At 39.4% G+C, this 27,041-nt stretch overlaps 1 protein-coding gene across 8 annotated transcripts in view; it reads left to right on the top strand.

The window, feature by feature from the left end:
• The window catches only part of PARD3 (par-3 family cell polarity regulator), a 560,882-nt gene that overhangs the window by 380,956 nt on the left and 152,885 nt on the right, over window positions 1-27,041 (top strand). For 4 of the 8 annotated variants that reach the window (XM_083579256.1, XM_083579252.1, XM_083579254.1 and 1 more), the window contains 4 exons: window positions 7,087-7,276; window positions 12,151-12,299; window positions 15,375-15,419; window positions 22,472-22,699. In XM_083579256.1, coding sequence (XP_083435382.1) covers window positions 7,087-7,276; window positions 12,151-12,299; window positions 15,375-15,419; window positions 22,472-22,699 — 612 coding nt within the window. The remainder of the gene's footprint in view (window positions 1-7,086; window positions 7,277-12,150; window positions 12,300-15,374; window positions 15,420-22,471; window positions 22,700-27,041) is intronic. The other 4 variants (XM_083579257.1, XM_083579253.1, XM_083579255.1 and 1 more) reach the window with 1 other exon arrangement.

Below are 27,041 nucleotides of genomic sequence, written 5' to 3'. Positions count from 1 at the left end.
CGTTTTACTCTGTCTGAGGTGGAGAGACATGCTTTATGCCAGTCTATGAGGGCCTGCCTAGTGCAGCTTCATTAAATGTAAAGTCAATGAATGTTATGATTAAGGATGTATCAGTTAAGTTTCCGCATTGATTTTACCTCCTATTTAAGTTCCCGCACAGAAACCAGATAAGCTCATGTGAACCTTATCCAATTTGTGCTTAGTATGACGTTTGTTTGGGGACCTTTTTGCTTTTCTGCTTTACATGCCATAGGTTTGATTTTATGCATCCTTTGTTTGAATTCAGTAGTCAACTCTCTTCATGGCCCCCAGTGGATAATGAGGTTATTAGTACTTGCTCTGTAGCAAGTCATCCCCCCCCCCCCCCAGATTCAGTTAATAAAGACTTACTTTGTCACAGGATTGGCTGGGTTTTCCAAGCAGCTCAGACTGAGATTTAGTTTATTCAGATTTTAAACCATTTCAAAATGTTTAAAAACATGTAAAACCTGCCATGTTGAAATACGTTTATTGGTAGATTCATCTGCAGCTCTGAAACTGAAACACAGATGTTAAAATGTCATTTTTCATGCATTGACAGAGTTGTTATGGGCATCCATAGATTGATTTTGGAAATCCTTTTTTGAGTGCCCACAGCAGTGGTGTATCTATTTCTAATTTCATTGTTTAACTTTAGAAAATGAATTCCCTTTTCAAATTGAAGTGCCATAGGAGTCCCACTGGTATGAAGGTTAAATAGATTAAATAGTTAGTATGCACAAGAAGTGTAAGTGAGCTCTTCCCACTTACATATTTGAAGGCTTCATTCCTGCACTCTGAATCACATGCATATATGACTTCAAGCAAATAAACAAGAAGCCAAAGTGCAGGATCTTATTTTGGATTTTAATACTGCCATGTTTCCCTTTTGCTTATATTGTCTCCTCCCATGGGGTAAAGGCAGCAGGGATATGGGCTAACCTTCATTCCTTCTTAAAGCCATATGAAATGTGCCATTAGTTTTCTGTGGATGAATTCAGTGTTTCTTAATCACTTTCCCACATGGAATGTATTCATTAGCAACAAGCCAAATGGAGAAGATGCTTCTTAAAAGTGCTTGAGTTTATTAAGGCCCGGCAAGTTTTGAAAATACAAATTTCCTTCTTTGTGGCCAGTCTGAAAGACTAAGCTTCTCTAGGGCATTTTTGAATCAATTTCCCAGTGTATTTATTAGAGCAACTGATTATGGTGATGTGAGGGGTGCGGGGAGAGATCTGTATTTTTATTTACACACACACACACACACAAAACTTTATTGCGGTCCATAGACCCAAAATACACAGTACATTTTTTAAATTTACATTGTCACTGTTGTTTTAATTTCATTTTTACATTATTCCCTTGTATTTATGCATGCATATTTGTACTTACCTTCACACTGATTTGAAGCCACTTTGTGTCCTTCCTAAAAGAGGCTCCTGGGAGGCTGGAGGGACATTGCTGGAACAACTCTTGGGTTGGAGCAACTGGTTAAAATGTTTTAAACGGTTCTAATTTTGGTTCCTGTTTTGTTTTTGTTGGGTTGATGTTGGTTAAATGTTTAGTTGGAGTTGGAGGTTGTTTTAATTTGGGTATAACTGTAAACTGTTTATTATTGTTATTATTGGTTTTTGTTGATTTATTGGTTTGTTTGTTGCTTGTATAAAATACTTTGTTTTGTAATGTTTGATGCTTTGTTGTGTTTTTATATATGTTGTAAGCTGCCCAGAGTGGCTGGGAAAACCCAGCAAGATGGGCAGGATATATATATATATATATATTAAAAAAATATTATTATTTTCTCCCAAGTTTAAAACTGTCAGGGCTTTTTAGGAAAACATTGGGACCTAGGGAAGACAGGGGCCCTCTACATTCTTTAGGTTTGTGTAATACATTTATATCCCACTGTTCTTATTTATGGCATGCAAGGAAACAGATATAGGGTTCTTAAGTACTCTTCAATCCAAACTCCAAACAAGAGTCAAGATTGATATATCATGTCTTCAGGTAAGAACTTGGAAGCACAGAATTCTAGGCTTATTCATGGAATCCTTGTATCAGTCTCTTCGTCTGCATGGAGCTCCGGATGCAAGTAAAATAGCTTGTAGCAGTTTCCTGCCTTGGATGCTTTTGTTCTCACATCACAAGCAGCAAGCCAGCCTGGTGCTAGGTTAACAGGGAAATTATATCAGGGCAAGGCTGAGAAGTCTCGTGGCTGCATCCTTTTTCCATTCAAAGTTGCTTGCTCCCTGCCTGCTAGTTTGCTGGTGGTACCACTGTTATAAACCTGCCTGGAGAAATGCTTGGGTGTACAGTGTGGGCCCAGAGCATCCCTAAAACTAATTTGTTGATTAGATTTCTAACCTGCCCTTCACCATAAATGCTCAGGGCAGGGTTATAACAATATAACATGTCTTGATGTTACAGCCCTAAGGCAAGGCTAGAGAACCTGTGACCCTCCAGATGTTACTGGAGTGCAACTCTCCTCATCACTGACATTTGATCATAGTGATGGGAGCTGGAATCCAACAGCATCTGAAGGGCCCCATGTTCCTTTTCTTTCCCCCAAGTCCTACATTTAGACTTGCTTCGATGGAGAATGTAGGCTGGATTGGATTTATCCTTGCAAGGTGCTGCAGGTGTCAGATTGCACATAGGATTATGGGACAATACAACGTACATTTTATTTTGGTAAAAATTCTGGAACAAAGAACCTACAAAGCTGCCTTATGCCGAGTCAGATCCTTGGTCCATATGTCTCAGTATTGCCCCCACAGTTTTGGCAGTGGTTCTGCAGGATTTCAGACCAGGATATGTTTGGGATTGAACATGGGGCCTTCTGCTAACAAAGGAGATGTTCTAGCACTAAGCCTTTCCCCAAGAAGCAATGGCCGAGTCACATTGTTTGAAGCATAACACCTAGCAGTTGCCCACATCTGCATCAAACCTTAAGTAAAACACATAGATTCACTGTTAGATATGTAGGCACCTCAGATATGACATCTCCATGTTTTCTTGGGCTGCTACACTATAGTCCTGAAAAAGGACTATATATGAGTGTCCCTGATTTTTATTTTATTTTATTTTTGATGGAGGGAACCTAGGAGTTTCCTTTGTTCCTTGGAATCCTCCTAGCAGTGTTGTGAACAAATATGCCTTACCTATCTGAAGGCTCTGAGCAGTGGTAATCAATGTGAACGACCAAGGTTGGTATCCGATGTCCTTGTTCTATTAGTGGAAGGATTTATGCCTTCATGGGGGGGCAGAATTATTCCTGCTACCTTCATGCATGTTCCACATCCTCCCCCAAGTTACTCTGACGGGCTTGAGGGAAAACACTGAAAACTGGGGAAGGGGACATCCGAGAGGGGAGAAAGTTCTGTTCTGGAAGCATAAATCCTTTCATCAATGGAACAAGTTACTTAGCACAACGTTGGATGCAATCTCATAAATTATTTAACAGATTGGCATGATGCTTCATAGGCTTTACAGGTATAACATAATCCTAGAACATTTCCTTGCACAATAATGAAGGAGTGCTACCTAAGCTGTAACTGTAGAATGATTTCTTCTCTGTAGCAATCCCTCTGATGTTTTCAGAAAGTAAGGATTTCCCCCTAATTATAGAATTCCTTGCTGGATTTGTGTTTCATACTCCTATGTTAATAAGTACATTTTAAAAAAAAACAAAACAAGCCCCAAAGCATTTGGTATTGCCACATGCCAAAACTTGCATCAATATATTTTTACCAACTGAATCACAGTAGTGTAAATTTGCCAGCTATTTTCCAAATTTCTGCAATAACTGAGCTTGTAGAGAAGAATGACATAAACAAATATGGAAAATGGATTGAAAAGTTTCTCCCAACCAATTAAAGGTTGAGGGTGTACTTAAGACAGCATTTAGTGGTTCAGTGTGTTTAATTTTAGGATCATTTAAGTGAACTGTAGTAATTCGATTTCAAGTTTAATCAATATACGTGGATTGTATAACTCTGCTCTTGCAAGAAGTCTCAAATATTTTTTGAAGGATGCATTTCTTGACACTGCTTCTATATTAATAAACAGTTTTGCAAAGCTTATGTTGCTTTAAATTGTGGTATCAAATGAAAATCACTATATCTTGCCACTGTGTTAGGCTGAATGTTGGACTACTTTATGTTTAACTGATTTCTATCCTGCCTTTAAATACAAATACAGTATAAATGCTACATTCTAGATTAGCTTAGACAACAATTAGATAAAGATACCCTCTTAATCCATATTAGATGGAACAACCAATGCACAGGTACCATAATAACTACTAGTCGAGCCAAAATACAGGCATATAGCAGAGACCACCGGTCCCACTTGCCAATATGTATTTATAGAAAGCGGCTGTATGTTGAGGTCTTGCAAGGTCATTTCCTTCTTACAGGAATTATATGTTGTTATTTAGTTGGATAGTTTTCCCCACCACTTTACGCAGACAAGGTCCATGGGAAATTGCATTGCTGGAAGAGCCTATGAGAGTTCAGTCAACTTTAGCTTTGTTTTTAATCCTTTGTATGATGTGGCCCTTCATGGATCCTCAGTGTAAGGAGACCACACAACCAGCAGTCATGGTGGGGGGATGAATCCCCCTCTTATGTACCAAGTGCATCATTATACCAAACAGTTAGGGTCTCTGTTCTTGTTATGTTGCCTGTCTATGCCCATAGCTGATTTTCTTTTTATTCTTGTAATGCAGAGAATTGCCTTATTGACATATGAGGTTTCCATGTATTATTGGTTTTCTAGTCCACTTTGCTCAGAGTAGTACAGTAGCACTCCAGAGTTTTAAGGAGAGGTCTTCCCCAATTATGGTACACCTCAGCTGAAGATGCTCGTGACTGGGATCTCCCTTATCCAGCACATGGCTATACCAAGTTATTGCTCATCTACAATATAGAATCAGAGATGTCAAAGGTCACCCGCTTGACCTTTGTAGGCAATCCATTGCTACAGCAACCCTGATTGGTGGCATTTGCTTAAAAATCTTGTAACAAATGAGGATCTATTCTATTGTCGAACATCTTGTATGATCAGGATTTTTTGCCTAATGCAGGGATAGGGAATTGTAGCCCCTCTTAGACTACAATTCCCATTATCCTTAATTGTTGGCCATGATAGCTGGGGTCAACTGGAGCTGTAGTTGCATATGTAACCAATGTACTCCATCATGTATTTGAAGATGAAAGTCATATAGCATCTTAATTATATCTTCTGCAAGTTAGACATACCCAACTCAGAACTTTGTTTTTCAAATCTCCTCTGGACACATTCCAGTTTGTTAATATCCTTCTTAAACTGTGGTGTCCAGCAAAGGACGCGGTACTCCAGATGAAGTCTGAACAAAACAGAATAGAGTAGTACCATTACTTCTCATGGTCTTTGCACTGTTGATGCAGCATGTTACTAGTTAGAAATAATAGCCATTTTTTCCATTGGTGTATTGCATCTGGCATAAATCTGAGGGGTCATCTGCTTCTCTCTCCCATTCCTCTCCCACACAGCTGCAGTAAAATAAATGTATTTTCTTTTACATTTCAGTGCAACTACTAAAATGTCATCATTCATTCTTGCTGAAATATTAAGAAGTGCAGAGAAAACTTAGACATGCCACTGAATTGTTTTTGCCTCTCAACCTTGGAGGCTTCATCTAAAAAGTGCCATAAGGTTATACTGTTTCGCATTCAGCTCTTTGGAGACATTATTAGTCACAGAGTTAACAATCTTGTAGGCATTGTGTTTGGAGACGAGTGCATTACTAGGCTCAACATTAACCTGTCTATCAAAGAAGCTTTTGCTGGGCAAAGAATTAGCTGCTATGCAAACTTGAACACATTCATTTCAGTTTGACAATGATGGGTCTACGTGTAGTAGAGTTCTTTTTCGTCTAACTTTCCCTGCCTCCCTCCACCCCCCAAAAAAAACTTTTAAAAAGAATTGGATCTCTCTCTGACTCTATTTTTAAGTTGTTCATTTCTCACAGCTGAAATGACCAGGGCTAGCAATGTTATTCTTTGAATTAATATATATGGAATGAATACAGATGATGCTTTGCCATATAGACACCATGCCCTACAGAGATGGAAGTCTATAGAACAGGGATGGAAAACCTTTTGACCTCCATATGTTGTTAGACTCCAGTTGTTGTGTGCCCCACCCAGCAGTGTCCAATGGTTAAGAATGGTGGGAGTCTTATATGGTCCCCTGGAGGGTATATATATTGCTCATCCATTTCCACAAAGTAAAACAGAACCTCGTCCTTTGCCTCTTCACGTGGCATGCACAGTCACTCAACATACCAAGCCACTATGCAGAATATGATGTCTGTGCCTCACATATTAATATCTAGCTCCTCCCCCATCTCTGTTTAGTTCATCTCTGTAAAGGTAAATGTAAAGGTACCCCTGACCATTAAGTCCACTCGCGGACAACTCTGGGTTTGCGCATTCATCTCACTCTTTAGGCCGAGGGAACAGGCGTATGTCCACAGACAGCTTCTGGGTCATGTGGCCAGCATGACTAAGCCGCTTCTGGCGAAACCAGAGCAGCACACGGGAACGCCGTTTACCTTCCCGCCAGAATGGTACTTATTTATCTACTTGCACTTTGATGTGCTAGGTGGGCAGGAGCTGGGACTGAACACTAGTTGCACTCAAATGTGTTGTAGCATGCAGACTTAGAGACTGAGTTACAAATGAGGAAGTCCCTAGTTCAGTTTTTTTCTCTGACATGAATTCACTAGGTGGCCTTATGAAAACTTTTTTTCTCTCCGTAAGTTCCAACCACCCTCCCACCACTACCAATCTTTAATAAGGGATCAAGAGACTGTATTTCTGGCATTTTGTTCTGTGTTGTGGTAAGGTTGTTGATGAAGTAGTCTGCAACCTGTGAAGACTTACAACAGTATAAATAGGTTCCTTTTGAAGTTGCCTTATGGCTCTTGGTTTGTAAATTGCTTTGTAAATTGTGACAAATAGCATAATGTTTGTGTTGAGTGCTCAGTATGTTTAGTTCTCTTCCGCTTCCCATTTTGTGCAGGTAAATACCAGCTATCTCCGACAGTCAACATGCCGCAGGATGACATGGTCATTATAGAAGATGATAGATTACCAGTACTACCTCCACATCTCTCAGACCAATCATCTTCCAGTTCCCATGATGATGTGGGCTTTGCAACAGTAGATGGTGGAGCCTGGAGCAAACCAACAATTAATGAGTCAACAGAATGGTAAGGCTCATGTCCACACAAACCATTACTTCTACTTATCAACAGTTCATGTGCTTTTCACACCTGCATTTTTCAACACGGAGAGGAGCAGAATTATAGGCTTATCTTCGAAAGAAGACTTCCCAGCCCTCTTTCTGAGTTGCTTGTTCCTATCTAAGAAGCAGAGCAGAAGAGAATTATGAGAAGGTTTCACTTGGCCAAGGTTTAAGTTACTGCTCAATTGTATCTGGGCTGCCAAAGATGCTTGTGTATCTTGAACCACAGCACCCCCCCCCTTACTGCATAGCAATATACTTCTGAAAGTGAGGAGCATTGTAAAAGCGGTTAGTGGCATCCACAAACTGAGATCTGAAGAAGGAAGTCCTTCTTCAGGTATCCTCTACCTTTGGGTGCTAAGGAGTGGTTAAGAGAGAGAGCTCATTTTCTGTGATAACCTCAAAACTTCAATTACTTTCATTTTGCTACATAGTGACATTCTACCTGGATTTTTAGATGGGCTGTTTTTCATTATTATTAAATATTTCTTAGTTTACAAAAATATGTGTGATGTCTCTTTTTCAAGTTATGTTTTCTTCAGATCAGTTTCATTTGTTGTGATACATTAGTGTAGCATGCATTCCCCACCTCAAAATATCTGCAAATCTGGGGACTATGATTATCAGGTTGCACTGATACACATTGTGTGTATATATCATGGGCTGGGGGTAGGTGTTACTTTGGCTTTGGGTTGTTTACTGTCTTCTGCAGGATAAATATTGCATAATTTTTGTGTGGTGCTATCTGTACTAATCCAAGAGAATGACATTAATTTGTAAGCCTTGTAATTATGTTCAGCAATAAGCAAAATAAAAGACCTCTCTGTGGAGCCCCCTGCTAGGGTGGTGGCAATAATTAACACAAGCAGGTTGAAGTATGAGAATTTTTCTGAGTCCCACACTCTCCTGGGTATAGTATAACTGTGTCAGCAATATCTTAATAAGAATTAGCACCAGCAAGTATCTCTTTGTTTGGATTTGCATAAGTCAGCTATTTATTATCTATATCTATATCAGTGTGGATTAGTATTAAGTGGCATTTTCTCATACCCCGTCTAAAGAAACGGTTTATTTGCTGTCTTAAAAGCAGCTTCTTTATTTTGGTCTTTTGCTGATGACTTTTGTTTTTTCCTTCTGAATGTTGAACCTGTCCATTTGAAAGAGGCACAACTGCAATTTCAATCCTGCAAACACCCATCATTGTATTCACATGGGAAATACATTAAAAGCTAAAAATTTGTGATGGGGTTGGGGGGTCGGATCACGAAAAGCATGCAAAATTGCATGTAATAGATTATATTAGCATGGATTTTTCCACTTGAGTATGGCAAGAAAACCTCAGCAGAATGTAAACAACACACACTTCTTTGACATTTAAGAATGCAGAATATTTTCCTGCTCACACATTTCCCAGACACAAGAAGAAAGAGTGAAGCGCTATTAGCTGTCATTAAATTTCTTATGGAACCACCTTTAATGTCTTTTCTCTCAGAGGCAGAGATGCAATTATGAAAAGGGGCAGATCAGTTTGGAGTCTTACTTGTGTTGATTGCATTATATTTGTTAAAAAATAAACCCAGTGAAATTAAATAAACAGCAGTTGAGTGGATTTTTGTATTAATTTCCTGCTGCTAATGGACAAAGGAAGGCTTGTAAAACAAAGGTGTATTCTGTGAGTTTGCTGCAAGGCACCAAGAGGTGAAGTTAAGAATATGGATGAAGGGTTATCCAAACAAGAATGGCAGCTGTTCTGAATCACAGCACAAAATGTAAGCTTTTTCCAGCCTGACAATATCTCCCTAATCCTTGATGAAAATGTTATGAAAACAAAGGGACAATGAGACAGGATTAATAAGTGGAATTTTAATAACATTGAGGGTCACAATACGGTTACATTCTTTAAAGAGTCAACTGTCGTTCCAGAAGCTTTAGTTGTTATAATACGCTTTGCTGCTTGTTGGTTTTATAAATTACAATAATAATAGACAGAAAGTGACTTTAGCATCAATTTGAAATATTAAGAACCACTATTTGGCATTTTTACTTAACTATACTCACTGACTTTTGTGCTTTTTTAGTTCCTGCAACAAACCTCTGTTCAAATTGTTACCATTTGAGGTGTGTTTTGCTTGATAAAATACACTACTCATCAGTTGTGTAATACATTTTCACTGTATCCTGGGCATAAAATTCATTGTGTAACAACTGTGATAAAAGAAGCACTGAATATTTTATTAGCTTTAGAAATAGATAACTGAATAATTATTTATAAAGTCCAGATTACTTTGCATAGTGGAAGCAGTTTCACTGTACCGCTGTGTAATACAGTGGCTGCCAACCTTTTGGGTCTGATGGCACATTGGAAATTTTGAAAAGGTGCTGCTTTCAAGGGTGTAGCCTAACTCAAAAAAGCTGCCACCATGAGGGTGCCCTAACACAAAATGGTCTCAGCATCACCTCCAAGAGAGCAGAAAAAAGAACACAATATGGTTGAAATATGGAAAAATCTATTGGTTTTGCTTGTTAACATTATTTAAAAAAACTTTTTTTTTTGCAGATACTGCTAAATCTTGGTTGTTACATTGTTTTTTGCTGGTGTGTTGCTGTAGATTATAGCTAGAAAATAAAAGATGATTGAATCCAGGAGTAATTTTTAATTACACATGCATAGTCACAAATAAAAGACCTGGGAGGCTGCCAAGTTTGTTTTTTAACTATCTCAGCAGCAGATATGATTGACTAATTAAAACCGCCCCAACACAACCTTTGTCCAGTCACTCTCTCTAAGCCCAGCCTGTTGAACTCATCACATAGGGTGGCTGTGAGGATTTTAAAAAAAGCAATGGCACAGACCCCTATAAGCCATCCTGAGCAATATGGAGGAAGGGTGGGATGGGAATTTGATAATAAGCAAACCAACCATATTTATATCCCACTTTTTCCTCTCACGAGCATATATGGGGGTTTTTACAAACCCATTTTTATTTTGCTGGTGGATAGACTTGTCCAAGGCTCCTCCAGCAAACCAAATACTGTAGGTCTCTTGATACCAATTATTCCTTCATTTGTTCCACTTCCTCTTTGGCCACAGTTCCGTGAAGAGTGCAATGGATGCTGCATTTGATTATTGTGTTTCACCTACCTATTTAGAAGGGGAGAAAATTAATTTTAAACCTATATCTGATTAATACATACAGCTTAGGCAAGATGGCTACATGAGCGTGATCTCATCCTTGTGCTGCATACTAATGTAGAGTAATGATTTAGGAGAGAAGAACACAAAGTTACATACACACCTACGTACATACATACATATATCATTTTATTTGTATGCCATCTTTCCATAGTTAAAGCCATGCTAAAGGTGGCTGACAACATGAAAAAAATACATAATTATAAATACAACAACAACAGTAAGGTAAAGGTAAAGGGACCCCTGACCATTAGGTCCAGTCATGGCTGACTCTGGGGTTGCTGCGCTCATCTCGCCTTATTGGCCGAGGGAGCTGGCGTACAGCTTCCGGGTCATGTGGCCAGCATGACTAAGCCGCTTCTGGCGAACCAGAGCAGCCGTTTACCTTCCCGCCAGAGTGGTACCTATTTATCTATTTGCACTTTGACGTGCTTTTGAACTGCTAGGTTGGCAGGAGCAGGGACCGAGCAATGGGAGCTCACCCTGTTGCGGGGATTCGAACCACCGACCTTCTGATTGGCAAGCCCTAGGCTCAGTGGTTTAGACCCGCATCCCATAACAACAGTATTCATCATCAATAAATAAAACACAACCAAAATGCAGAACAGTAATCACAGTAAGATCTGAAAATATCAGAAATTTATATCAATAACAGCAACAACTCCCAGCCCAACAAAAAAACAAAACTCCTAAACAATTCTCCAACCCAAGAGTTTGTTCAGCAGACTCAGCTTTTGGAGCTAGATTAGTCAGGGCAGCACCCTCTCATGTCAGATGGGAAAAGGCCTGCAAGGCAGGGAGCAGGTCTTCCAGGACTCAAAACCATGATCATCCCACACCAGCAGTGCCAATTCCCACAGCACTGGACCATTGCTGCTTTATAACATGATCCATTCACGTGGTTCCTGGCTGCAAAAATTACTACTGCATTGCTGGAACCAGAAAAAGAGAAAGGGGCAAAACATAAAATCAGAAATAGACTCCCATCTGCCCGGCCAGTATGGCCAGTGGTTAGGAATGATGGGACAATGCTATCCCCCACTGTTAAAAAAAAGAGAGAGAGATGCTTTTGTTTGTGTAATATGTCCTTTGAATTTTGACTTATTCACTGTCCTAGTAACTTGTTGCAGTGTTTCATTTATTATGTTTTATCAGACTATAGATATATTGTGCATATTGCACATAATAAAATCTCATTTTCCCCCTCTGGGTCCCAGCAATGTGGGCGTTCCTCTCTCTCTTTCTTTTCATCTTTTGTACATTCCACACCTTTCTTTTCTGCTCATTGGGAGCAGCCCCTGTGGGTGTGATAGTTACACTGCAATGATGCACATGAAGCAGGCCATTCACATGAATCTTCCAGAGTTACGTACATAGTTATTTATTTCCACAGCATGAATGCCCCTGTGGAAACTTGGACCACATAGTGTGGAGGATGCTTGAAGTAGATTTCCCAGCTGTTCTTTCCATAGAATCACATTGCAAATATGCTTGTCACTTGATTATTATTTTTTTAATGATATGGAACATTATAAGTTGCCATTTTTCAAAAATTGTTGCTGGCTCATATTTTACGTAAACATTTTATTAGACAACTATGATAGGTGTGTGCTTTGTATGCTTTAATTTCCCCCTTTCCCTTACAGCACTCTGAGTCCAGATGTTGATCCAGCGCTTGCCTTCCAGCGAGAGGGTTTTGGACGCCAGAGCATGTCAGAAAAGCGCACTAAGCAATTTTCAGATGCCAGCCAGTTGGACTTTGTTAAAACACGGAAATCCAAAAGCATGGACTTAGGTATTAAATTTTGACTTCTTTTTTTTACCCCTCCCCCCGTGTTGTATTTCAACATGTTTCTTCAGGTTGCAATTATACTGTTTGTTTTTCGTGTTGCAGTTATATTATTTGTTATGCCAAACATTTGATTTGTCCGTGCAGCTGGATTCAATATGTGGCATGAAGAAGTCTTAATATGGTCTGATCCAAGAGCATTATGTGTGTCTATGCAATTTAAATGTTTATATATTTCAAACATTATGCTTATGCAGATGCATGTTATATACAATGGTTCAGGATACGTGAATGTGTGAGTGCATATGATGAGGTACTTTTCAGGAGACAAAAAGCCAAATAATTCAAGTTTGCATTTTAAAATAATTCCTAAACAACTAACGTCTGTTCAGTTTTGGCACTGATAAGGCCTTGTACTTAGGAATGATTGTAACATAACTCCAACCTGAAACGTCAGCTCCTGCAATTGGCAAACAATATAAAGCCTCCAGATTTTCCAGGCCTAGGGATCTGGTCAATGGGATCTGGTCCAGTGCACTCTGGACTCCATTTCATGGTCTAGCCTAAGTCCTGGTTCCACGATAAGGTCTCAGATCCATATTCAAACATCAGTGGGGCTTTGAGTTGTAGAAAGAAAAGAAAAGAAAGAAAACTTGTCCGGTTTGGCATCCTCAAACTGATCTTGATTACTCCAGAAAAAAGCAATGTGTAGGATTGCATCCTGAGGGGCATCATATAACAATATTTTTTTACACTGACAAATTCAAGATCAGTAGGCATGGTAGTCTGCTTCAGCAGTAACAATGAAGAGCCTTATGGCCTTTTAAAGACTAAAGAATTTATTGTGATGCAAGTTTTCTGAGCCAGAGTTCATTTCCTCAACAGCATGAAGTGGCACATAAGTGGACTGATATTAAAACCATGGAAACTGGAGGGGGGGGGGATTCAGAAAGCCAAAAATGCCAAGACATGAAAGATGCAGTAGCTGGTTTGTCAAATTACTATGCAGAGCACAATTAAATATAATATTCAGTTGGGTGAAGACAAGAATGGCTATGATCCATTCCTGACTAGAGGGCCCTCATGATGAATAGGCCTAGTAAGGTGAGTAGTGTAAGCGCATACCTAAAGACTGTGTTCAATGAATTTGACCACCCCATCAACCTATACGTGGATCATGCCATGTGGCCAGTTGGCTCCACCGTGCAATTATGTATACAAACACCAACTTACCAAGAAAACAGTATACATGCTTATATGCATGTTCAGCTGTCACCCAGAGCACGATCCACTGTCAACAGCCAAGATCAACCATTGTTTTTTGCTCTGATCCTTCAGAAAGGAATGGACACCTGCAGGATTTACCTTGAGCATTTTGTAAACTATAATGCCCACCTAGAGAATTGAATAGATACGCTGACAAGGTCAGATAAGGTGTTCAGGAGTTACTTACTACAAGACATATTTTCCAAAGTGCTGACAAAGTGCCAGTCAATACAGGAGACAATGGCAGAGGTGTCAGTTGCTATGCAGATGACAAATTAATATACGATCCAATCAGAGTAGATTCTCATCTAGTGGTTGCTAGTGTTGGGTAGTATAAATAAACACGTAAAGAGAGATTATTAGTTTCTGTAGTGAGGTAGCCATTCCCAGTCTCCTTTGAGATCTAGGTCTGCAAATGTCAGATGTTGCAGGAATTACAACATTGGCCAATATGGAGACGGTGGCTTGTATCCATTTCATTCACTGATGTTAAGGAGCTGTTTCAGTTTGTAGTCTGTAAGCAAGTATGGGTCCTGTGAGGATGTTGTGTGTTTGTACTCCCTCTGCTGGACCTGTTATGTGTCTTATGACTACCTGGCCAATCTGCTTCTTATTTTATTTATTTTAGTAAGATTTATAGACTGCTTAATCACTAAGTTCTGAGGATATATGGAAAATATGTTTTGTGTGTGTGTGTGTGTGTGTGTGTGTGTGCGCGCGCGTGTGTGTGTGTGCACACATGTGTGTGTATGAAATATATATTGTCATGTGCAGCTTCCAGTTTGTATCTGCCTAAGTTGGTGTTTATATGCATACTTTCACTGTATTGTCTAGAAAAAAAAACCTGCTGCATGGAATGGTCCTGACCAAAGATTTATGGTGTGGAAATTACCCCTCACCCCAAATCCCTTCTCTTGATATTTGTATATTTATCCACTTGTGCAATCACTTGATGAATTTGATGACCTTTTCATGGTGCCACAGTACTCTTCATTGTGGAAAGCTGAAAATGCCGTGAGTGGTAAAATTTGATACGTAGCAACTCTCACTGAAGCACATGTTAATAGTAGCAAGATACCTGCTCTTTAGAAAATCAAAACAGGATACCATTTAATCAGTAATGGGATACATAAGAACAGCATTATTTTCGTATTTAATCAGCAGTTGTGGGAATGGATCATGTAAGGAGCTATATTCTAGAATCTGAGAACATTTTATAAATGCTCACTTGTGGGTAGCATATAATAAAGTGCCATCCCCATTTTATTTGTATGATGTATGAATTCTCAGAAGGGTTAATATTTCTGTAAGTAAGGGAGTGCCATGAACCTTGTAGTCCTGCAGGGATATTGTTAAATGAAGGCAAAGAAAATTTGTTTGTCCACCTTGCCCCCTGTTTAATTGTTATAATCATTTGTCTCAAGCATTTCTAACCAAGCCTTTTATGGCTTTCTTTTAAGACATTTCAATGTATGCAAATACATATTGCTTTTAGAAGAGCCTACGAGGCTTTAAAAACTCAAATCACTGCATTCAGACATGTGTGGCAACTTGTCTCTGCTAGTTGTGTATGCTAGCATGTGAATAACATTGTTTTTGGCTGTGACATGGAAATGACTGACATAACGCATGATGGTTACTAGGTTTGTTGCCGGGCTTTATTTTGCCCCATCAAGATAGTCTGCATAACATTGCTTATTTGCATGAAGAATGATGTTTCCAGTGTCCTCTAACTTTAAAGAGAATATAAACAGTGGATGCATGTGGGATGTGGGCACTAACAGGGCTAACCGTTATACATTTACCTTTTAACAGTAGCTGACGAGACTAAGCTCAGTACAATGGATGACCAGAAAACAGGTAAGAATTGACTGTAGGGTGGTTGCCATAGAAACCTTGGTCAAAGCAGCTTACCACAGTTACATAGCTGCCAATCACAGTGCATGGGAAAAATAATATTTCAATAGTTGCATGACTTTTTCTATTGTCACAAATAATTCAGATTATATGGAATAGCCTAACGAATGTTCAGTATCATAGAAAAATAACAAGCGTGCAAAAATTACATGTAGATGAGTGAGTCTAGGAACTCAGTCCTCAAAATGTAGTTGTTAAAAGACAATATTATTCCCTAGAGCTTTTCAACAATACGTTCTTTGGGCTACAGACTCAACAGAGGAAAATGCCGTTAGAAATCCTTGGTATTTATCTACAGGCGCTGATGATGCCAGACTTTGAAATTTGCTTTTAACTGCAAAGTTCCATCATCTTGGGTTATGTGCCTAAATGGAACTTCTGTCTTTGCAACAAGTAGGCAATCGCATAATGTGGAGGTGCCGTTTCATACTGTCCATATACTCTCCTAGTTGGATATTAGAACAAAAGACTCAAATAAAGAGATTCATGTGCTATAAGGCAAGCATTGCAGGCCTTTTGCTTTTTTCTGTAATGGTCATGATGCCAGCTTCCAAAGAATGAATTTATTACCAATTAAAATAATGCACTAGCTGCAATTATGAGCCTTTATAATTTATTAATGCAAGTTAGCTTTTGACCTTTGGAATGTTGTTTTAATTAGGGTAGATCTAGAGGACACAGTAACATTCCACACACAAAAACAGTAACATTACTTAGCTCTAATTAGGGACAATTCACCTTTTAGTCCTGAAAATATTACTTATTTCTAGCATGACTCATTGAATAGGGCGGCCCGTGTACACTGATTATTAATTTTTCTATAGATAATTGGCGCTCTGTTTAATCACATCGTGAGACATAAACAGTCAACTGGAAAGCGAGATTTAAAAGAACTGGTGGGATGGTAGCATTTGTAAAACAACTGGAGTAGCTTGTAGATCTTAATAAGCGAAAAGGCACAGCCTTGCAATAACTTGCATGCATATATTACATACTGAGATTAGTCTTGTTAAGTGGCATTTATCAATGCATGCAAAGTTTAGATGTGCTTCATTTTACATGACTGGTTGAGCTCTAAAGAGCTAGATTTATATTATTCAGCCCTGTGACTATTGCCTGAGCTGACAGGCATGAGTTAAAATGATGTGATGAAATGGTAATTTAACAAAAAATGAAATTTAGTTTTCTTACTTTTCGATCCTACACATTTTTGCTGCATTTATGCCTGCAAAGTGGTTACAACGGCCCTGTTAATAGTTTAATATTCTAGTTTTATGACATTGAGCTTGTTTGTACATCTACCTTGAAAACTTAACATGCCTGAACAGCAAGTTTCTCTTTATAATTCATATCGTACAACACAGACTCCTGGGGTTTGTTTTGTTGTTGTTGTTTACCCACTGTGCTCACAAAACAAACAAACCCACCCACACATCCATGAGTTCTTACCAGCTTTTCTTTGTTTTGGCATAGATTCACATTTTCACATCCCTCCAGTCTCATCTATTTTAAATCACCCAAAGAAACAGATTGATCAAACATTTGATCAAATCCTTCTTGATTTCCCCTGGTTTTGTATACTACCCTCTTACTCTGAGCAAGTCAAATCAGGTCCAAACCCTTTGGGTTCAGGATGTTAGCATTCTTTGAATAAGTCTTTGGCACAACCTGTTATAAGTGACCTGACCACTAAAAGGACACCTAATTTCTGGAATTATTTGTAAAAATGCAAAGCGTTCCATGTGGCAACCTCCGTTAACAGCCATGAAAACACACTTGGATTACAGGGCAATGACCCTTAGCCACAAACCATCTGAGCCAACCAAAATAAATATTTGGTTTTTTTACTTAATGCAGAGCAGATTTTTCATATAACCTGTTGTTTTCAGGTTATGAAAAACTGAGATGTTGAATGAATCCATGTTACCAGTTCAGGCAAAAAAACATACCTTAGGTTATTAAAGGTAAATGTTTAATATGTGTGGTAAAACTGATTCATATTCACTGAAATATATAAACTTCAAAACAGTGGAACATATGTATGTTGGCAGAATAAACTGGAACATATTTAAAACTACTAGTTGGGTTTTATTGTGTTGGCCTCAAATGGAAAGTAAGATTCTCACTAGGATAGAATCTATTATAATAGTTTTTTTAAAATTATTTTTCTTTATTCAGTTCACTTGGTTTGCCTCATCATTGTCAGTGTTTACAATTTGTTCCAAAGGTCAGAAGTCTATTCAGTAGCAATTGAGCATGGCTCATTTATTCAACCTTAGCATACAGTAACTATTATGGGCTATTTCCATATTCACCTTGTCATAATGCTAACAATAGCTCTCTGGGAACAAAAAGCCTTATTCAAACACTCTATGTTCATTATAGCCATTCATCAGTGGGGGAGTTTTAATGATCTTTTCCAGTAATGGATGTAATTGCAGTTCTAGGTTTTAGGGTCTTGTCCCCCCCCTGACAGGTCAAAATACTACCCCTTTATTATGTGGACTTATTCACTTATCAACACTGACTATCTAGTTTCACTGAAATTATTGGGACTGTACCAGTGAAATAGTGAAAAAAAGCACAGATATCAAGAATCTGAGACGTTTGTTCCCAAACATCTGCTTGTTGCGCTGATAAAATGTCTTTACGATGCTAATAAGACACCATAGCTAAAAATGATCTGTGATTAATGATTGTATAAATGCACTCAAGTCATTAACCTTAGAAGAAATGCATAGCTGGCCATAGCCAATTCTTAAGACTCCAGGGCTGATATGCTGATTTCGGCCAACTGGTGAGACATGTAGTTTTCCACATCTGCACAAATTCCCCTTAAACCCTCTACCTGGGTTACATCCATCTGACTGTTGTTGATCCCAGCTAGGCTGAACATGAGGAAGCACCTAAACACCATTTTGAAATATCTGTTTAACTGGAGTTTTGGAGCGCTTTGATTTAGTTTAACTGTTGAGCAATAGGCACATCTAATCTTGAACCTGAATAGAGGGGCACTTTTCTGTCCACTCCATCTGTTGGCCCACTGGTTTTCCTACGGCAAACCACAGTAAGCCAAGAACAAAGTTTATGAAAAGGACTACCATCTCCAGTTCAGACATAACTCTAAGCCAGGGATCAAGGTTTGTTTTCTCCAGTGGTAGCAGAAAGGACAAAGTGGCCCAGATAGCACATTCATGGTGATTGTTGTGAAAACAAGGCCATTATGTCAAAGCAATGTTAGCAGTTCAGAAAACTCTATTAAAATAGGAATTCAACCTGATTCTCTCAGTTTTAGCATTGTGATTATTATAAAGTGCACTCAACATTATGAATTATTGTTATTTGAGCCAGAACATTGTAGCTACGAATAACCTTATTCACATTAATTATATGTTATGCATTTTATGCTCATATTATTGGCAACATCATCACTATTAAGCATTCTCTAATTCAGTAATATATTTCAGAAGAAAAGAATGAGCCTGTGCTAACCTATTCAGATGAGGCATTGAATTAAAAAGGGACCTTTGTAATCAGGGATACAAAGTGAAACAGTGAATGTATGTGTTGTGAATTTCGAGAAGAAATGGTTGAAAGGCTGAATTTGACTCTGTTTGTTAGAGTATTCTGAACCATTGCAAGACTTGTGAACAATCCATATGACTCCTGCCTGCTTCAGTGGGTTTTGTCTTGGGAGGCCTTTCCCAGGGGATTGTGCTCCTTTTCAAAAGCCCCTTAAGATGCAATCACATTCAATTTACTAGAGAAAAAAGTCCCAATCCTGAAAAAGTCATCTTTTGAATCCCATTGAAACCAATGGCTTAACTTACAACACAATGTTATATTTGTCTGTGAAAGAGTAAGTCTACTTGACTTTAATTAGACTTATTCCGAAACAAGAGTATGCAGGATTGCAGCCTTAGTTGTGTCTTCAACCAAGCCCTGAGTTTTGAGAACCCTTTCCTTGCAGTGAAGGTACCAGTGAAACTGAACTGTTAACACAGAAATTGGCTTTTATCATCGTGGTACATGTTCTGCTTATGTAGGGTTATTTCAGTCTTTCAGCGTCTGCAAACTGTCCACAGTTATGTTGATGGCCACCCAAGTTCAATAAATATCCTTACCATTTCTGCAATCCATTATTAGTTTTACAGTACTCTGGGAACATTAGGTCATATCCCATCACGCTTTTCCTTTGGGATAGTGCAACTTACATAAATATTGTTCTCACAGTGAGCCGTACTGGGTAGCAGGAAATGGGGCCTTTTCTTCAGGGTCCCTTATGAGCATAAATGGGTACGTAATGTAACTACTGTTTACAAAAGGAGCATGGAGCCACTTGGTAATTAGAAAAAGATTGATGTGCATTTCATTTAAAATATATATTGAAATGCTGAAACTGAGGGAACTTAAAGTTGCCACATAATAGGATAATGTTTTTACTCCCATTGGTTTAAGGAATAAATCTATTCAGCAGCTGCTTTATTCACGACTGCTTATCCTTTGCACTTTCAAAAAGTTCACCAACTTTTTTTGTGTCGCTGTCTCTCAGATTGAATTTGTGTAGACTTAAACGTTGAAAAATAAACCAATCATCAAACTAAATATGAGGGTTATATAACTGCAGTTAGCTGTATAGTTTTATATAACGATAGCTACGTTGATGTAAAATGCAGGGTAGTTACCTACAGTGAATTTTTCTCTTAACACATTGACATATGAAATAGTCCTCTGGAAAAAATAATAATGTGCAATCTTCACACCAGACATTTCTTTGCAAGCATAGGCAAAGGGTTGTTTATGCAGCTGGGAAGAACTGAACCTTCCTTTTCCTTTCTTGCTCATCCCACCAGCTGTCCTTTCTCTCCAGTTATACCCAGGTCTCTTCCCTTTCAAAAAATGGGGGACCTGTGGGATGGGAGGTATTTGGAGGAGGTGTGAATTCATTGTATTTATACTGATCTGTGACTCCACAGACACATAGCTGTTTCCAAACAACTATTGGAACTGCTACATCAGCTCCCACATGCTCTGAATGCAGCGGTGAGCATGACTTAAGAATTGTATTGGGTTCCCTATAGGCAGTGAACTCCATTATAGCTGTTTCCCTGTTCTGTCATTCAGCAGTGAGTAATCCCTTAGTAAATTGCCTTGCAAGGCGGTGGAGCAGATGCAAGTCTGGCTCCATGCTGACTTTGGTTTGCAAATTGGGAACCAACTCACCTGCCCCCTCACCTCAGAGCCTTTTCTCCCTGGAACAAATTCTCCCATAAGCCCACCTAAGGACACCAGTGTTAACCACATTTGGAGCTCACCAGGATTTCCCTGGATGTGGTATCTGAAACCCACTTAGTTTTAAGATCCTGGTGTAAGGATCATCTAACTGTATAAAAGAGCTTATATCCCAATGGTTTCATATGTAACTCGGGAACCTGTAGAAAAACTGCTCCACAATTGCAGAATTGTCTTTGGTGAACATCTGCAAAGGACATGGAACAGCGGAAGCTGCCTTATACAGAGTGAGACCAGCGTCTCTCTGGGTTTACATGCTATTCCTTATTTCAGCTGCCTTTGGAACTGGGGGTTAGGTTAGCATGGGAAGAATATCAACACACCACAGCATGGTAAAGCTTGTGTTTTAACCTTCTGTTTTATCTTGTGAATTGCCCTTGAGATCTTGTCATGAAGGGTGGTATAAAAATATAAAGAAATAAAGAAATAAAACAGTGACCAATACATTTCCAGCAACACTCACTAAGTCAGCATTGGTCATGACAGCTGCTACATAGGGAAATTGCACTTGGCTAACCCCCAACCTCAACCAGTTGACCACAGGAGGGGGTTCTGCCAGTATTTGCATTTCAGGGAATGGTGTCACTTACTTAAGTTAGTAGTTTAGTTTAGTTTAGGCATAAATAACACTGACATAAAAATATTTCTAGAGAGCGAGTTTCCTTGCTTTGTTTAGAAACAGGGATTACCTTAGCATGGTAATAGCACCAATAATTCCTACAAAGTGTTTCATAGGAAATTTTGATGACAACCACTAATAAACCCAGGAGAAAAGTTCAATTAGAATAGCATTTCAAAAGTTACATTTTATTGGACCAATCCCTTAAGTTTTCAGTGCAGTAGTTTGTCCATGAAGTTCACGGACATGATTCATACACATGCTATTCAAAAAATATTTTGTTTATTTTTCCAATGAATAGAGAATTTTTCTTTTAGTTTACTAATGTTGTTGTGAGCTAATATTCTCTTTGCGAGTGTTTGTTGGAGATTATTAGTGCTTTTATCATGCTGGGGTAATCCCTGTTCCTAATCAAGGTTAAAAAATTTACATTACTTGCATTTAGTCCATAATAAGTGTTGACATGAGTTTTAATGTATTATAACCATATTAACTAATATGGGTTAATTAATCCAAAAGAAAAAAAAATCTATGTAGACAAGCTCTTGGGAACAGTGTAATATTTAAGTGCAGGTTATTAAAATTCACTCCATGAAAGAAGCTAGTGAGGCAGAATTTTCCCCAGATACTGTTCTGAGAATGCAGGCTAATTTTAGGTCAATAAAATCTCCTTAATGTTCATTATTTCCAGTATTTGCATAGGATTGTTTTTGCTGTTTTAAAAAACAAAATTAACTGGCTATGCCAATCAAGTATATAGTGCTGACATCTTTGTACTCTATTTTTTAACCAGCTTGGTAATTATTTTATTCTCATTAAAATGGTTGAAATAACAGTGATGACTTTAACTTCCCACCAATTTGAAAAGTGGGATGCTACTAACCTTGTCAAATTCATTGTGTATGACTTGACACGCTCATTGCTCCAACCAACAAATCTGCCTAGAATTCCCTACAGAGTATAGAGATAATGTGAATAATGTTAAGCACATTCCCGTAGACTGTCGCTGTAGATGTGAATAATCAAGTGTGAGGGTCCTCCCTGCTAATCCTAATTATTTTTTTCTTTTTAAAAAAATATTAAGGTTCTCCAACCAGAGATGTAGGCCCCTCATTAGGCCTGAAGAAATCCAGTTCATTAGAAAGTTTGCAGACAGCAGTCGCTGAGGTAACTTTGAATGGTGACATTCCCTTCCACCGTCCACGGCCGCGGATAATCAGAGGGCGAGGGTGCAATGAGAGCTTCAGAGCTGCAATTGACAAATCGTATGATAAACCTGTTGCAGATGAGGATGATGAAGGCATGGAAACCTGTAAGTAAACTCTTCCATGTACACTGCTTTTAAAAATTACCTTTTAAAGATGTTTTCACTACTGATGGTTCTTTCAGTTAATTCCGCCCCCCCCCCATCTTCACCCTGCCTGCCCCTTTGATCACACCATGTCTTTTGTCAAGGTAGCTTCCTACCTTGTTAAGTTCTCTTTACTCCGCCAAGATTTTTGTTCACCACCTTAAAGCTCCCACCTGCTCTGACTCTGTCTTCTTTGTGCAAAATTTCCACAGTTCACTTAAAAGCGGTGTAGCCACAAAGTCAATTCACATTGGAAGCCTTCAAGTGAGTTCCTGTTCACAGTGTATAATAGATAATTCATCCTTCCTCCTCTAGCCAACACCTACTCATCTCAAGATTTCTTGCTTTCATTTCTCTTTCTCTCCCAACCATGTCCCCATGTGCTTGAAAAAGCCTTTCTCTCTGTCTCTGTTTTCTTCTGCCTGACTCCTTCCAAATTCTTCCACCCTTTGTAAAGCCTACTTTCAGCAACAACTTCGACCGTCTTTTACTTGGTCCACTCTGATGTCTTGGTCTCTCTCCCCCAACCCCCATCCCTGCTGCTCCATATCCTGGCTTTTATGTCATGTGCAATCTCTCTTGGATAGAGCACCATCTCTTCTGTGTTCTATATGGTGTGTAGCACATTCTTGACACACTCCCATTACCTTTGCCTCAATTGAAATGGTTGCTTCTGCCTTGATGTCCGTTTGGATCCATGTAAATACCATTTGCGTCTCGAGGCCCCAAGACCCACCCCCAAAATAAAGACACAAGGATAATTATATTAGTTTAAATTTTTGGGCAACAATTTTGGCCACAACTTTATTGAAATACACTCACGTGAGCAGTATTGGCTTAGGCATTGACTCCCCACTATAACTGGCTCCACCTCTCAGGATGATCATCAAATGGGGTAAACCAAACGAGGGAGCTAGGTCGATGAGGGCCAACCAGCTCACCCCGGTGTTCCTGTGGTCCTGGCATGGCCCTAGCCCCTCAAGCGGACTTCGGATGAGATCCAGGACCCCCAGATTCCTTTAACGGAATACCCAGTTCCTAGAGGGGCAGGTGATGGCCAATCCCCACAATCCAACTGAGCCAATGCCAATGCCTAGCCACCACCTTACAAGTTGTGGCAATTTGCTAAGGGGGAGGCAAAAACCAAATGGCTAAAGCCAATCTGCCAAATGGAAAAATTCCTACCCAGCCCCTGTTCCAAAACAGGCGACCCAAACCAAAGCAAGGCCAAGCGACTCTAACTAAACTAGGGAGGGTGGGCAGGTGTTCAACAGTGTGAAGCAAGTGCCTCTCACTGCATCACACTGCTGTTTTTAAAGCCCCTGGGATCACACCACCCACTGGCTATTGGCTAAAATCGCCTGGTGTGATCCCAGGGGAATGGCCAGGACTTCTTGCTCCTCCCCCCCCCATTTTAATCCTATCAGGTGAGCTCTTGGGTCCCGCAAGCAACCAGGACCCTCTGTTATGAGGCTCCCATATAACGAAAGAAGAGCATCGCCCAAAGGGTCAGGCGGGGTATATGGAGGAACAATATGAGTGGAAACGTTTACATAAGGACTGCAGCAGTTGCAGGAGCATCTCTGTCTACCTTTGGGTAAAGAGAACATTAATGCTTGACAGTGTTAGCGTAATAATGACATCTCTGCAGGCTTGCATCACACTCTAACGTGCTATGGATTTTGTGATTTGGTTGGTTGGTTTGCAAGCTCTAAAATACCGGGTACTCGTTTGTCAAAATGAAGATTACTGCAAATTTTAATGTACTTGGACCTCAGCAGAAAAATGTATGTTTATGTAGCCAATATTATACCCTCCAACATTCCTCAGATGAAAATAGAGACATTTCCCACTCCCCACAACTGACCCTCCTCAGCCCCCCATTTTTTGTCTCCCCTCCGCAAAGCATTTCTACCAGTAAAAGGGCAAGAGTACAACCACTTCACCAATGGGACCCAGCACACATGCCCTCCTCTGTCCTGAAAAAAGTCTTAATCCTGATTTTATTTTATTTTATTCTTTGGTAGATTTACAAAAAGAAACACACACAGCAATGAATGAATTTTTAAAAATGGCAAGATTAGATGCAGACACGCAAAGCATTTTTTTTAATAAAAAAAATCAAGATTCCTTGTGTACCGTCTTAACAGCAAGACTATGAGTTAAATGAAAAGGGAAGGGGCAAACACTTTGGTTCTAAAGTTTAATGAGAGAGGGACTTTCGGGTTAGTGCCATCGGCGAAATGGCGGAGTTCCTCCAGTCGGAGGAACTGGCTCCGTGGAAACTGGGTCTACCCGCCACGGCGAAGGTGGGGACCCGCTAGAAATCCCAGGTGGAAGAAGCCTGGGAACGTGGGGTTCGGCAGAGCACCAGGAGCGCCTCCCCTACTCGCGGGGGACCCCTTTTTGGGACTCTGGAGTGAAGTGGGGTGATCGGCGCGGTGCTGCGAACTGACTGCTATTTTCATGGAAGGAAGCCGCATTGCCATTGCCGGAGAGCGCTGACTTTTTCCTGCCGACAGTTGGACTCTAAACAAGTACCCGTGAGTAGAAACGGAAAATTGGATCAAGAAATATCTTAATTTGGCACCGAAGCGGGAAGGTTCAAAACAGGAAGTCCGCCTTCCGCTTTCTGTAAATAGATTGAAGCAAAAATCTTGTAAGCTAATAGCCTGGAAAGTCGCTTTACAAAGGTCGAAATTTCCTTCATTTATAACCATTAAAACCCCCTTGGAAGCAGGAGAAAAGGGGGGAAACTAAACTGTTCAAGCCTGCTGGAGAGGGAGTAAAGGAGAATAAGTTTCCACCGTCTCAAACCTGGGAACGGGGTGTCAGAGACAGAAATTATCGGAGACGTCCATTGACTGTGAATTGAATATTTTGACAGATAGTAAGAAAAAAAGTGAAACAAATTGATTCTAATGTTGCCTGTTGCATTTTAAAGAAACAAAATATTCAAAAATTGAAAGTAACTTTCTTTTGTTGGACATGATTTAAAAAAGATGGACACAAATAGAAATTGTATCCTCTAGAGGGAGCTTGTCAAATGGTTGCTGCAGTTCACTTGGAGATTTCACAGCTGTGAGATTAACATCGTGGGACCAGACTGTGACCTTGAATAAAAATGTGTTTGGAAGAAGTCCTGGTGCTTGCTTTTTGCAAGACAAGTGCTTTGTTGGAGCAGTTGCATGAGAAGGTGGATTTGATGAACGAGAAGTTGGATTTGATGACTGTTGTAATCAGTGAATGTGGACAAGTAGGGAATATTGACATAGAAATCATACAGTGACCAATTCAGGAAACTGGTTCGACTGGGCAAATGCAAGGGCAGACAATAATGAAGGAAGCTACGGTGCTACCTCAAGCAACACAAATGGAGAGACCCGAGGCCCTGCAGGAGCATAAGCCGCTGTTTTGGAAGAATGAACTTGAATTAGGCCAGAGGGAGTTGGGAGCTGAGGAGGCTCTCAACTTTGGAGAGATTTTGAAATATGCTGTCAAAGATCTTTTGGATTATATTGATGACTGTGGGGAGTGGGACTGTGGGGAATGGGCTGGTCTGATGCGGGGAGTTGGACATGAGTATGGGTGGAAATTCCCCGGAGACCTACTCCCTAAGGAGAAAGGAAAGAAACTAAGAAAGAGACCCACAAAAGACAAGGAAAAGTGCAAAAATAAACAAGAAGAAAAAGATCTGCAGAAGGGGCATGGAAGAGACTTAAGAGCCTCGGATATCAGACTACCAGGTTGATGGACTAGATGGAATGGATAGCAAGGACTGACATAACCCGAGACCAGAAAGAAGGGACGTTGGATGAAAATTGGAAGAGTCTATAAAGAAAATTTTTTATTTTGGGAATTAGTGTAAAATTAATGAATATTAGGGAGAATGTTGGAATGAAATTGTCTGGCTTTAGCAGAAATGATATAAGGATAAATAAGTATTAAGTTTTTTAAGTTTTAAGGTATTTTATGGTATTTTATGGTAAGATAAGGTCAAGGTATTTTATGGTAAGATAAGGTTAAATAAAGTAAGGTAAATTGAATAACAGAATATGGTGAAAGATGGATAGGATATATAGAGTCAATTAATTGGTTATAAGCTAAAATATAGAAAGGATTTGCTGAAACAATGATTGAATCAGGATACAAGAAGAGGGAGGTGTGAGGAAGTCGGGGAAATAGGCAGATGAAAGATAGGATATGGAATGACTGATTTGTTTTTAACTATTTTTATTTTTCTGTATTTTGTATCTTTTTGTCTTCTTTTTCTTCATTTTTTTCTCTTTTTTCTTTTTTTTTC

Source organism: Podarcis filfolensis (genome assembly GCF_964270895.1).
Source record: "Podarcis filfolensis genome assembly, chromosome: 12".
Classification (NCBI taxonomy): Eukaryota; Metazoa; Chordata; class Lepidosauria; order Squamata; family Lacertidae; genus Podarcis; species Podarcis filfolensis.
Note: the sequence above shows the minus strand (reverse complement) of the source record. Positions and strands in the feature narration are given on the sequence as shown.